The sequence below is a fragment of the Neoarius graeffei genome, chromosome 18 (genome assembly GCF_027579695.1).
Source record: "Neoarius graeffei isolate fNeoGra1 chromosome 18, fNeoGra1.pri, whole genome shotgun sequence".
Classification (NCBI taxonomy): domain Eukaryota; kingdom Metazoa; phylum Chordata; class Actinopteri; order Siluriformes; family Ariidae; genus Neoarius; species Neoarius graeffei.
In genome coordinates this window covers 25,989,376-26,003,137 of record NC_083586.1, presented here as the reverse complement: position 1 = coordinate 26,003,137, position 13,762 = coordinate 25,989,376, and the positions used below count along the sequence as shown (strand labels likewise).

Genomic DNA, 13,762 nt, shown 5'->3' with positions numbered 1-13,762 from the left:
ACAGAGAGGAATTTCACAAGTGTGTGATGAATAAAAAGTTTCTTTCTTTATGCCATTATGCTGCTTTTTAAAAGGTTATGTATATACGTATATTCATTTATTGATATGTTGCTGTGATCTGAGCCCTCAAACAGTGTTTCATTGTATAGTAACACCTGCAGGAAACTCTTGTGGATGTTCTATCAGTCCGTGGTCACCAGTGTCCTGTTTTACACCATGGTGTGCTGGGGGGGGGCAGCACATCCAAGGACGACACATCCAGGCTGGACAAACTGATCAGGCGGGCCGGCTCTGTGGTCGGCGTGAAGCTGGACTTTCTGGTGATGGTGGCAGAGAAGACGACTATGGACAAAATACTGAACATCATGGACGATGCCAGTCACCCTCTGCACACCATCATGAGCAACCAGAGGAGCCTGTTCAGTGACGGAATGCTTCTTCCCAAGTGCAGGATGAACAGACTTAAAAACTCCTTCGTCCCTCACGCCATCAGACTGTACAGCTCCTCTCGGGGGGGGGGCGGGCGCAGAGGACGGGAAGGAGCAGTAGCCTAGTCTGACAAAAAAGCAATACTGGACAACATGCAATATAAATGTGCAATACCTCTCCTGCTGGACTTTTTTCATATTTGTATATGTAAATAATTTATCTAGAAGTTCTCTCGTTTTTTCTATTCTATTCTCTGTTTATCCTATAAATGATGCTACTGGAATTTTAATTTCCTTGAGGGAACCCTCCCAAAAGGGATCAATAAAGTTCTATCTAATCTAATCTAATGTGCAATGACAAAGAATCTATCCATTTATCTATCCCACTGTACTGAAGCCATTTTTTTTTTTTTTTAAGTGTACGAATTACAGGTAGCCGTCGACTTACGACTGCGTTTGGTTACAACTGACCGGTCGTAAACCGATCTGGTCGTAAGTCGGCCTATGTTAAATGAACGCAAGTATACTGTGATGTGTAATGATATTGTAATCATCTTAAAGTCTTATTTTATCAACATTTTCTTATTTCATTACCTTGGCTCATTATTTGGTTTAATTCAAACACTGCATACTACACTGCGTACAGTACAATTCATTTAATATGTGCAAAACAAAAAATATGAAATACAGGTGTGAAAAATATAAAACATTTGAATTTATAACACCAAAATACAAATGCAAAACACAGCAAAATACAAAATTTAGTGACCGCTGGCATCACTGGTGCTTGGCTGTGGGTCGTCTACGTCATCATCAGCTGTTGCAGCGCTCGGGCTGGCGGGAGCATTTGCTCGTTTCATAAACCAGGAGCTGGGGCGGAAACTGCCGTACGCTCAGCCAGCTCAGCTGGGAAACACTTGCCAGTCATAACCAGATGGTCGTAAAGTCGATTGGTCGCAAGTCGATGACTACCTGTATAGATTTTATTTATTTCATAAATAATCCTGATGCCCTGTGTCTGGTCGGAGTCTAATCGCATCGCTCCTGTGGAGGACGGCCCCATATAAGACAGTTGAAAGTCACACTTGGAGGACGTTCTGGACTCTTACAGTAATGCTTTTATGGCTGAGGACTACAGTTGACTTGCTAACTTTAGGACTGCAGTTGTCATGAACAGTTTTGCACTCAAGTTTCCATCAATGAAGAGTTATAACATCAACGAAACTGACTTCATGTTAAAACTGTTATAGTTATGTTGTCTGTTGTTGTCCAGGTGAGGACTGGTTCCCTTTTGAGTCTGGTTCCTCTTGAGGTTTCTTCCTCATGTCGTCTGGGGGAGTTCTTTCCTTGCCACCATCGCCACGGGCTTGCTCATTGGGTATAGATTAGGGATAAAATTGGCTTATGTCTTGGGTCATTCCGATTCTCTAAAGCTGCTTTGGGACAATGTCTATTGTTAAAAGTGCTATACAAACAAACTTGATTAATATTGTATCCCCCCCCCCCAAGTTGGAAAGAATTGCTTATTGATAAAACATTTTAATTCTGTAAGATGTGTGTTATTTAGCATTCAATTCTGAATTCAGTGTGAGCAGTTTCAAGTAATTTGGATTGAATTTGAATTCCCACCTGATATTCTGACTTATGTGACTGAATCTTCGAATCTGTGGAGATCTTTCCAACTTTATTGATGTGACCAAGAACAAACAAACAAACAAACAAACAGGTTTGAACACAGCACTCACCTGAGCTCAAGAAGAGGGAACCCGGGATATGGGTCCGTCTCAAACTGCTCTCTCATTTGGGACATTATGGTCAAAAAATTAATTTACTAATTTTACTATTTTTTTTTTTGCATTTACCTAACACTCAATGTTTCTTTTGTCATGTTTAATAAGAATAAAGATCGCATCTTGCTTTATCTGGCCTCCACTGTGGAACATTTTTCTTGATTGCAATTCAAACGCTTTTGTAAAATTGATTTCCATATAAAATAACTCCATCATGAAGAATTAAAGCCCCTCCTTCACAGCTGAGTGAAAATATTGAATAAATTTCCTCTTTTTGATCGCTTGGGTTAAAAATGCCAAGTTATGATGACTGAATTGATTCTTCACTTAAATATGAATAATATGATACAGTTTGGGTATTTGATATGGCGGAATAGGACACAATGGAAAAATCAAGAACGCACCGGAAAGATGAGAATAACGGCGGCGGTAAAAGAACAGCGACTGTACCGGCTGAAGGTCGCGCGGGTCTCTGCTGCGGCACGCAAGCAACGGGACATCACTACCACACCGGACGGAGCGTGAGGCGGGGGAGGGGCAAAATGACTGGCTGTAGATTCTATCAAAAGTTCGATCTAAATTGGCCATGGTTGCAAAATATTGGCCAAAAATATGCAAACACTATGAAATAGGAAAGTAAGATAAAAAAGAAACAAACATTCTATTGCCTTATACTGCAAGACTAAAACAAAATAAAACCGTCAAAACTCCCCTTTTCAGTGATAACGTCCGAACAGATCACTCGCGTAACAGAAAGACCGCAAATGGAAGCACGATCAACTTCTAACTGCTGGAGTGGAAAATTCCATTCTACACATGCAAATTGTTAATGTGTGTCCTTCCCCGCACACACAACACGCTACGGTAAAAAATAGACCACAACTCATTTTATAGCTCAGAAATTCATACAAGACCAGCTACCATCGTAACATTCTGTAAGAAACATATTCTATACCTAACTTTCAGCTTTCGTTTTAAAAAACAAAATCGCAGATTTATAACTAAATTTTTATATGGCGTAGTGATTTTAAGTTACTGCTTTTGGTGAGGTAGTGACCTTGACCCCGAGGGCCTCTCCATGCTCTTGCGACAAGGCTTTCGCAGATAGCTTTTCGCAGACAGTTGTAATTTATCGTTGAGCGGGGAGTAATAGGCGTGCGCAATGTTATTCACCGCCACAACGCAAGGGGGGGCAAAGTCGCGAAATCGCTAGGAGTAGTTGGTGGGTGTGGTTAGTGGAGTGTTTATCCTCCGGTTACTTATAATGACTAGAACTGGAGTCGTATAGATGTCCGTACTTCCTCACTTCCTCGATCAACCACTCTTAGTGCTGCTCCATCTTCGCTCGTGTTTTTAAAAATGGCGGTAGTGAAAACAAACCAAACCGGGAAAGTAGGGAAGCGGAAGTGCGTGTACAGCGGATGTAGAGTGGACCAATCAAACGCAAAGTCATCCATTATTATTATTGTTGTTGTTTCTGCTGCTTCTTCCGTGTTGTTTTTGCTTCGATATTCGCGCCAAGGTTTAAGCAAACGTACTGTAGCGACATAACTGACGTAAACAGCGACATAATGACGTGGCTCCCCTTAGCACCCCGACCTATGGAAAAGCAAACTGGTTCTCAGCTGGCTCGCAAGTTGAACGAGTTGTGAACCAGCACTGGAACTGATTTGGTGGAAAAGGGGTATGAGAGAGTCAGCTTTCCATTGACCACCCTAATAACTCGCCATTCACACCCAGCCTCCAGTGACCCACACCAACATGATGCCTCAACGACACCTCAGATGAGCTTGTCATCAGAATTCTGATTCTGATCCGTGAGAGAATAAATATCTGATACTCCTTATTAGTCAGACAGAACTGAAGAAGCCTTTCGGATGAGAGGTGAAACGTTTTCAAGGATCTTCAAGCAAGTCCAGTTGCTCTTTTCTACCACCAACAGTTTACTATGACCTGGATGACTGAGAATCTTCACAGACATACAGAAAGCACGTTGGACATATTTTGGGTGCTATAGTCATGATAGTAAGTATATTTGCTTTCAATACTCATACACCAAGTTGCCAAGTATTCCAATATATTATTATTCGTTGATATTATATTATGGTGGGTGGCACAGTGGTGTAGTGGTTAGCGCTGTCGCCTCACAGCAAGAAGGTCCGGGTTCAAGCCCCGTGGCCGGCGAGGGCCTTTCTGTGCGGAGTTTGCATGTTCTCCCCGTGGGTTTCCTCCGGGTGCTCCGGTTTCCCCCACAGTCCAAAGACATGCAGGTTAGGTTAACTTGTGACTCTAAATTGACCGTAGGTGTGAATGTGAGTGTGAATGGTTGTCTGTGTCTATGGCGGTGTTTACATTAGACCGTATCCGTCTCGTTTTTGTCGCGGATGCACTGTCCGTTCACATTAAAACGCCGGGAAACGACTCCACAGGCGGAACAACTTGAATCCGCCAGGGCCCACGTATTCAACCCAGTTCGTATCTGATCCGGTGCTGTGTAAACATTGAGATACGAGGAAACGCAGTGCTGAGCTCTAGCTGACGTCGTCATTGGACAACGTCACTGTGACATCCACCTTCCTGATTCACTGGCGTTGTTCATGCCACGTTGGTCATGTGACGCGACTGCTGAAAAACGTCGCGGACTTCACTTCCTGCTATTGTTTCCGCCTTGTATCACCTTTTTGTTTTTCATTAAAGAGTATAAAAGTATGAATATAATGCTTTGTCATTCTTAATGTTGTTCATGGTAAGATGCAAATACTGCCCATTGTGTAGTTATGATCGTCTTTAGGCTTGCCATCCTTCCACTTGCAAGTGGTGAGTGACTTGCGCATGCCCGATATGCACTGGGATCACACGCACAGCGGCTCAGTCCCGAATCACTGCTCGTGCGCTTCACTCGCGTGCTCTGTGAGCTGCGCAGGGCCGGAGTGTGCACCCTCCAGAGGGCACTCGCTGTTCAGGGCGGAGTGATTTGGAGCGCAGCCACTGAGGAGGAAGCGCTGAGCCGCACTGACACATTTCAACTTACGTGCCGTCTAATTAGTCATGTGATTAGCGTATCCGTGTATTGGCGTTGCTGTGTGCACGCGAATCGTTTTAAAAACGTTAATCTGATGATCTGCTGATACGGTCTAATGTAAACACCACCTATGCGTCAGCCCTGTGATGACCTGGCGACTCGTCCAGGGTGTACCCCGCCTCTCGCCCGTAGTCAGCTGGGATAGGCTCCAGCTTGCCTGCGACCCTGTAGAACAGGATAAAGCGGCTACAGATAATGAGATGAGATTATATTATGGTGCTCTGTGTTGTTCTCATTTATGGGTTGTTTTACAATCAGGGTACAAAGTTTGTGTCACAGGGGTCCAAAATTCAAATAGATTCAAACTGGTTCTTGTACCAGTTTTTAAGTGAAGGACAAGTTAAAGAACAGATAGGCATGTGGAATAGTTTGTATTATAACAAGATTAAGTGTAGCTTTAAGCAGGGCTGGGAGAGGACTTTTTTCGGAGAGGACTTTTTTTTTTTTTGACAATTCAGAATCCACTACTTCCATAGTGCTTTTAAATATAAGGCTGTAAGCTTTGTGTTAGTTAACCCCGCCGACAGTAGTCGGAGGGGTTATTATTTTCACCTGCGTCAGTCTGTGTGTGTATCTGTCTGTCTGTCTGTCTGTGTGTCTGCAAGATATCTCAAGAACCAATGGATCGATTTGGACCAAATTTTGTACATGTGTTGCCAATCACCCAGGAAGGAAAACATTAAATTTTGGAGGTCAAAGATCAAGGTCATGGCAGAACTTCGAAATTTTCGCCCAATGTATTTTAATAGGGAAAAGGCGGGGTTTGCACTCGTTAGAGTGTCCCTGTCTAGTTGTCTCTAATATTTATGTCCCAATATCTTGACCACATTTTAGGATGAAAATAATCATTTTAGATATCTCATCTCATTATCTCTAGCCGCTTTATCCTTCTACAGGGTCGCAGGCAAGCTGGAGCCTATCCCAGCTGACTACGGGCGAAAGGCGGGGTACACCCTGGACAAGTCGCCAGGTCATCACAGGGCTGACACATAGACACAGACAACCATTCACACTCACATTCACACCTACGCTCAATTTAGAGTCACCAGTTAACCTAACCTGCATGTCTTTGGACTGTGGGGGAAACCGGAGCACCCGGAGGAAACCCACGCGGACACGGGGAGAACATGCAAACTCCGCACAGAAAGGCCCTCGCCGGCCCCGGGGCTCGAACCCAGGACCTTCTTGCTGTGAGGTGGCAGCACTAACCACTACACCACCGTGCCACCCCATTTTAGATATGTTATTTTATATTGAAAAATTAGCTGTCTTGGAGAGGACTTTTTTTTTTGACACATTTACATACTAATTTGATCCAAATAGTCTGAAAACTTACTGGCATTCAACATTAAAACTTAACTATGTTTCCAATGATATGGAACCAAATATGTGTTTTATGGTATAAAGAATGATGTAAGTGCATCCCTTTTGGAGCTACCTGTGGTCAAAAAAGCACTTTTTCTAAATGACACGAGTAATTTTGCTAAATATGACATATATTGCCATACATTCACCAAAAATAACGTTATCACCACATTTTTTTGCATGGTAAATAGAGCTATCACAGGGCTACAATAAACAACCAAGTTTATTTAGTCAAGCCTTTTGATATTGAAGATAATAAGTGTTAAATGTGATTTTTAGCTCGCGGACCCTGATTGCAAAACAACCCACAAGTAAAATTCATACATGAAGAAGTTTTGGCGAGTTGATTTTCTGTTTGGCTGGTTACTTTAGAAGGTAACTAATCCAGCTGGCTGGTGAAAAAATATATGAATTTCTCGGCCTGCAGACCTGTATCTGCTTTACTTTATTTACAACAACACAGCTGGTGAAAAGACTTGGCTTTGGTTAAATAAACTCGGTACAGAAAGCTAGCTTGACTTACCCGAATTTCTGCTCCATTGAAGACTGGAGAACAGCGGATAGTTAGCGAATAAACCGGTATATCGAAGCAAACGTCGATTATATTCACAAGCTCCTTATTGATGAGTTCAGTGAGAGCCAGCGCTGACAGACTGCCCGTTAGTGACCCAAACACCGAATAAACACCTCACCGCCAACCTGCCTGGCTTTATCCTCTTCAGCCTTAACATTTAACATCACCTAAATACACATAACCTACTCCTCTTCAGATATTACCGCGACTCTCTGTGTGCTTTCCCTCCCATCCGTTAACATTTCTTCCACTTGAAATTTGAACAGAACCGCCTTCCGGTTGCAACCGGCGCATGCGCAGTACTGAAGGTCACCAAAGCCCTAGCGGTCCATGATAAAACATGTCCTGCAGAGCAGGGCTTTCAGAGCAAAGAAACAACAGCGCCCCCTAGCAATTTTTGTTGTTGCTATACTTAATGTTCCATTCGTATTTAAAAAAATGGTTGTTGTACACATTTTTCTTTTTTTTCTTTTACACATTTAAAACATATGAGCTTTATTAAAACATCTTTTTTTTACTCATTTTAAACATATGTGCTTTTAAAAACATTTTTTACACATTTTAAACATCTGTGCTTTTTTAAAACATCTCTCTTTTTTACACATTTTAAACATCTGTGCTTTTAAAAACATTTTTACACATTTTAAACATCTGTGCTTTTTTAAAACCTCTTTTTACACATTTTAAACATCTGTGCTTTTAAAAAAACATCTTTTTACACATTTTAAACATCTATGCTTTTTAAAACCTCTTTTTTACACATTTTAAACATCTGTGCTTTTTTAAAAACATCTTGTTTTACACATTTTAAACATCTGTGCTTTTTAAAAACCTCTTTTTTACACATTTTAAACATCTCTGCTTTTTAAAAACCTCTTTTTACACATTTTAAACATCTGTGCTTTTTTAAAACCTCTCTTTTTTGCACATTTTAAACATCTGTGCTTTTAAAAACATTTTTTACACATTTTAAACATCTGTGCTTTTGTAAAAAATTTTTACACATTTTAAACATCTGTGCTTTTTAAAAAAACATCTTGTTTTACACATTTTAAACATCTGTGCTTTTTAAAACCTCTTTTTTTGCACATTTTAAACATCTGTGCTTTTTAAAAACATCTTGTTTTACACATTTTAAACATCTGTGCTTTTTAAAAACCTCTTTTTTGCACATTTTAAACATCTGTGCTTTTAAAAACATTTTTTACACATTTTAAACATCTGTGCTTTTGTAAAAATTTTTTTACACATTTTAAACATCTGTGCTTTTTAAAAAACATCTTGTTTTACACATTTTAAACATCTGTGCTTTTTAAAACCTCTTTTTTTGCACATTTTAAACATCTGTGCTTTTTAAAAAAACATCTTGTTTTACACATTTTAAACATCTGTGCTTTTTTAAAACCTCTTTTTTTTGCACATTTTAAACATCTGTGCTTTTTTAAAAACATCTTGTTTTACACATTTTAAACATCTGTGCTTTTTTAAAACCTCTTTTTTACACATTTTAAACATCTCTGCTTTTTTAAAACCTCTTTTTACACATTTTAAACATCTGTGCTTTTTAAAACCTCTCTTTACACATTTTAAACTCATTCTCATCTCATTATCTCTAGCCGCTTTATCCTTCTACAGGGTCACAGGCAAGCTGGAGCCTATCCCAGCTGACTACGGGCGAAAGGCGGGGTACACCCTGGACAAGTCACCAGGTCATCACAGGGCTGACACATAGACACAGACAACCATTCACACTCACATTCACACCTACGGTCAATTTAGAGTCACCAGTTAACCTAACCTGCATGTCTTTGGACTGTGGGGGAAACCGGAGCACCCGGAGGAAACCCACGCGGACATTTTAAACATCTGTGCTTTTTTAAAAAACATCTTTTTTACACATTTTAAACATCTATGCTTTTTAAAACCTCTTTTTTTTTTTACACATTTTAAACATCTGTGCTTTTTGAAAACATTTTTTTACAAATTTAAAACATATGAGCTATATTAAAACATCTTTTTTACTCATTTTAAACATCTCTGCTTTTTTAAAACATCTTTTTTTTACACATTTTAAACATCTGTGCTTTTTTAAAAAAAACTTTTTACACATTTTAAACATCTGCTTTTTTAAAAACATCTTGTTTTACACATTTTAAACATCTGTGCTTTTTTAAAACATCTTTTTTTTTTACACATTTTAAACATCTGTGCTTTTTTAAACCTCTTATTTTACACATTTTAAACATCTGTGCTTTTTTAAAACATCTTTTTTTTACACATTTTAAACATCTGTGCTTTTTGAAAACATATTTTTTTTTTTACAAATTTAAAACATATGAGCTATATTAAAACATCTTTTTTACTCATTTTAAACATCTCTGCTTTTTTAAAACATCTTTTTTTACACATTTTAAACATCTGTGCTTTTTTTAACTTTTTTTTAACACATTTTAAACATCTGCTTTTTTAAACACCTTGTTTTACACATTTTAAACATCTGTGCTTTTTAAAACACCTTTTTTACACATTTTAAACATCTGTGCTTTTTAAAAACATCTTGTTTTACACAATTTATACATCTGTGCTTTTTTAAAACCTCCTTTTTTACACATTTTAAACATCTGTGCTTTTTAAAAACATCTTGTTTTACACAATTTATACATCTGTGCTTTTTTAAAACCTCCTTTTTTACACAATTTATACATCTGTGCTTTTAAAAACATTTTTTGCACATTTTAAACATCTGTGCTTTTTTAAAACATCTTTTTTTACACATTTTAAACATCTGTGCTTTTTAAAAACATCTTGTTTTACACAATTTATACATCTGTGCTTTTTTAAAACCTCCTTTTTTACACAATTTATACATCTGTGCTTTTAAAAACATTTTTTGCACATTTTAAACATCTGTGCTTTTTTAAAACATCTTTTTTTACACATTTTAAACATCTGTGCTTTTTGAAAACATATTTTTTTTTACAAATTTAAAACATATGAGCTATATTAAAACATCTTTTTTACTCATTTTAAACATCTCTGCTTTTTTAAAACCTCTTTTTTTTTACACATTTTAAACATCTGTGCTTTTTTTAACTTTTTTTTTTACACATTTTAAACATCTGCTTTTTTAAACACCTTGTTTTACACATTTTAAACATCTGTGCTTTTTAAAACACCTTTTTTACACATTTTAAACATCTGTGCTTTTTAAAAACATCTTGTTTTACACAATTTATACATCTGTGCTTTTTTAAAACCTCCTTTTTTACACAATTTATACATCTGTGCTTTTAAAAACATTTTTTGCACATTTTAAACATCTGTGCTTTTTTAAAACATCTTTTTTTACACATTTTAAACATCTGTGCTTTTTAAAAACATCTTGTTTTACACAATTTATACATCTGTGCTTTTTTAAAACCTCCTTTTTTACACAATTTATACATCTGTGCTTTTAAAAACATTTTTTGCACATTTTAAACATCTGTGCTTTTTTAAAACATCTTTTTTTACACATTTTAAACATCTGTGCTTTTTAAAAACATCTTGTTTTACACAATTTATACATCTGTGCTTTTTTAAAACCTCCTTTTTTACACAATTTATACATCTGTGCTTTTAAAAACATTTTTTGCACATTTTAAACATCTGTGCTTTTTTAAAACATCTTTTTTTACACATTTTAAACATCTGTGCTTTTTGAAAACATATTTTTTTTTACAAATTTAAAACATATGAGCTATATTAAAACATCTTTTTTACTCATTTTAAACATCTCTGCTTTTTTAAAACCTCTTTTTTTACACATTTTAAACATCTGTGCTTTCGAAAACACCTTTTTTTTACACATTTTAAACATCTGTGCTTTTTAAAAAACATCTTGTTTTACACATTCTAAACATCTGTGCTTTTTAAAACCTCTTTTTTTACACATTTTAAACATCTGTGCTTTTAAAAACATTTTTTGCACATTTTAAACATCTGTGCTTTTTTAAAACATCTTTTTTTTACACATTTTAAACATCTGTACTTTTTGAAAACATCTTTTTTTTACACATTTAAAACATATGAGCTTTTTGAAAACATCTTTTTTACACATTTTAAACATCTGTGCTTTTTTAAAACATCTTTTTTTACACATTTAAAACATATGAGCTTTTTGAAAACATCTTTTTTACACATTTTAAACATCTGTGCTTTTTTAAAACATCTTTTTTTACACATTTAAAACATATGAGCTTTTTGAAAACATCTTTGTTACACATTTTAAACATCTGTGCTTTTTTAAAACATCTTTTTTTACACATTTTAAACATCTGTGCTTTTAAAAACATTTTTACACATTTTAAACATCTGTGCTTTTTTAAAACCTCTTTTTACACATTTTAAACATCTGTGCTTTTAAAAAAAACATCTTTTTTACACATTTTAAACATCTGTGCTTTTTAAAAACCTCTTTTTTACACATTTTAAACATCTGTGCTTTTGTAAAAATTTTTTTTACACATTTTAAACATCTGTGCTTTTTAAAAAACATCTTGTTTTACACATTTTAAACATCTGTGCTTTTTAAAACCTCTTTTTTTGCACATTTTAAACATCTGTGCTTTTTAAAAACATCTTGTTTTACACATTTTAAACATCTGTGCTTTTTAAAAACCTCTTTTTTGCACATTTTAAACATCTGTGCTTTTTAAAAAACATCTTTTTTACACATTTTAAACATCTGTGCTTTTTAAAACCTCTTTTTTTGCACATTTTAAACATCTGTGCTTTTTAAAAAAACATCTTGTTTTACACATTTTAAACATCTGTGCTTTTTTAAAACCTCTTTTTTTGCACATTTTAAACATCTGTGCTTTTTTAAAAAAAAACATCTTTTTTACACATTTTAAACATCTATGCTTTTTAAAACCTCTTTTTTTACACATTTTAAACATCTGTGCTTTTTTAAAAACATGTTGTTTTACACATTTTAAACATCTGTGCTTTTTTAAAACCTCTTTTTTACACATTTTAAACATCTCTGCTTTTTTAAAACCTCTTTTTACACATTTTAAACATCTGTGCTTTTTAAAACCTCTCTTTACACATTTTAAACTCATTCTCATCTCATTATCTCTAGCCGCTTTATCCTTCTACAGGGTCACAGGCAAGCTGGAGCCTATCCCAGCTGACTACGGGCGAAAGGCGGGGTACACCCTGGACAAGTCGCCAGGTCATCACAGGGCTGACACATAGACACAGACAACCATTCACACTCACATTCACACCTACGGTCAATTTAGAGTCACCAGTTAACCTAACCTGCATGTCTTTGGACTGTGGGGGAAACCGGAGCACCCGGAGGAAACCCACGCGGACATTTTAAACATCTGTGCTTTTTTAAAAAACATCTTTTTTACACATTTTAAACATCTATGCTTTTTAAAACCTCTTTTTTTTTTACACATTTTAAACATCTGTGCTTTTTGAAAACATTTTTTTACAAATTTAAAACATATGAGCTATATTAAAACATCTTTTTTACTCATTTTAAACATCTCTGCTTTTTTAAAACATCTTTTTTTTTACACATTTTAAACATCTGTGCTTTTTAAAAAAAAACTTTTTTACACATTTTAAACATCTGCTTTTTTAAAAACATCTTGTTTTACACATTTTAAACATCTGTGCTTTTTTAAAACCTTTTTTTGCACATTTTAAACATCTGTGCTTTTTTTAAAAAAAACATCTTTTTTACACATTTTAAACATCTATGCTTTTTAAAACCTCTTTTTTTTTACACATTTTAAACATCTGTGCTTTTTTAAAAACATGTTGTTTTACACATTTTAAACATCTGTGCTTTTTTAAAACCTCTTTTTTACACATTTTAAACATCTCTGCTTTTTTAAAACCTCTTTTTACACATTTTAAACATCTGTGCTTTTTAAAACCTCTCTTTACACATTTTAAACTCATTCTCATCTCATTATCTCTAGCCGCTTTATCCTTCTACAGGGTCACAGGCAAGCTGGAGCCTATCCCAGCTGACTACGGGCGAAAGGCGGGGTACACCCTGGACAAGTCGCCAGGTCATCACAGGGCTGACACATAGACACAGACAACCATTCACACTCACATTCACACCTACGGTCAATTTAGAGTCACCAGTTAACCTAACCTGCATGTCTTTGGACTGTGGGGGAAACCGGAGCACCCGGAGGAAACCCACGCGGACATTTTAAACATCTGTGCTTTTTTAAAAAACATCTTTTTTACACATTTTAAACATCTATGCTTTTTAAAACCTCTTTTTTTTTTTACACATTTTAAACATCTGTGCTTTTTGAAAACATTTTTTTACAAATTTAAAACATATGAGCTATATTAAAACATCTTTTTTACTCATTTTAAACATCTCTGCTTTTTTAAAACATCTTTTTTTTACACATTTTAAACATCTGTGCTTTTTTAAAAAAAACTTTTTACACATTTTAAACATCTGCTTTTTTAAAAACATCTTGTTTTACACATTTTA

The 13,762-nt window shown here is 35.8% G+C and overlaps 1 protein-coding gene across 1 annotated transcript in view; it reads right to left on the bottom strand.

The window, feature by feature from the left end:
* LOC132866049 (uncharacterized) overlaps positions 1-7,511 on the bottom strand; it is a 48,781-nt gene extending 41,270 nt beyond the window's left edge. Inside the window, exon 1 of the mRNA XM_060898609.1 lies at positions 7,189-7,511. Within this exon, the coding sequence (XP_060754592.1) occupies positions 7,189-7,205 (17 nt within the window). The 5' untranslated portion in view covers positions 7,206-7,511. The remainder of the gene's footprint in view (positions 1-7,188) is intronic.
* Between the last annotated feature and the right edge of the window lie 6,251 nt (positions 7,512-13,762).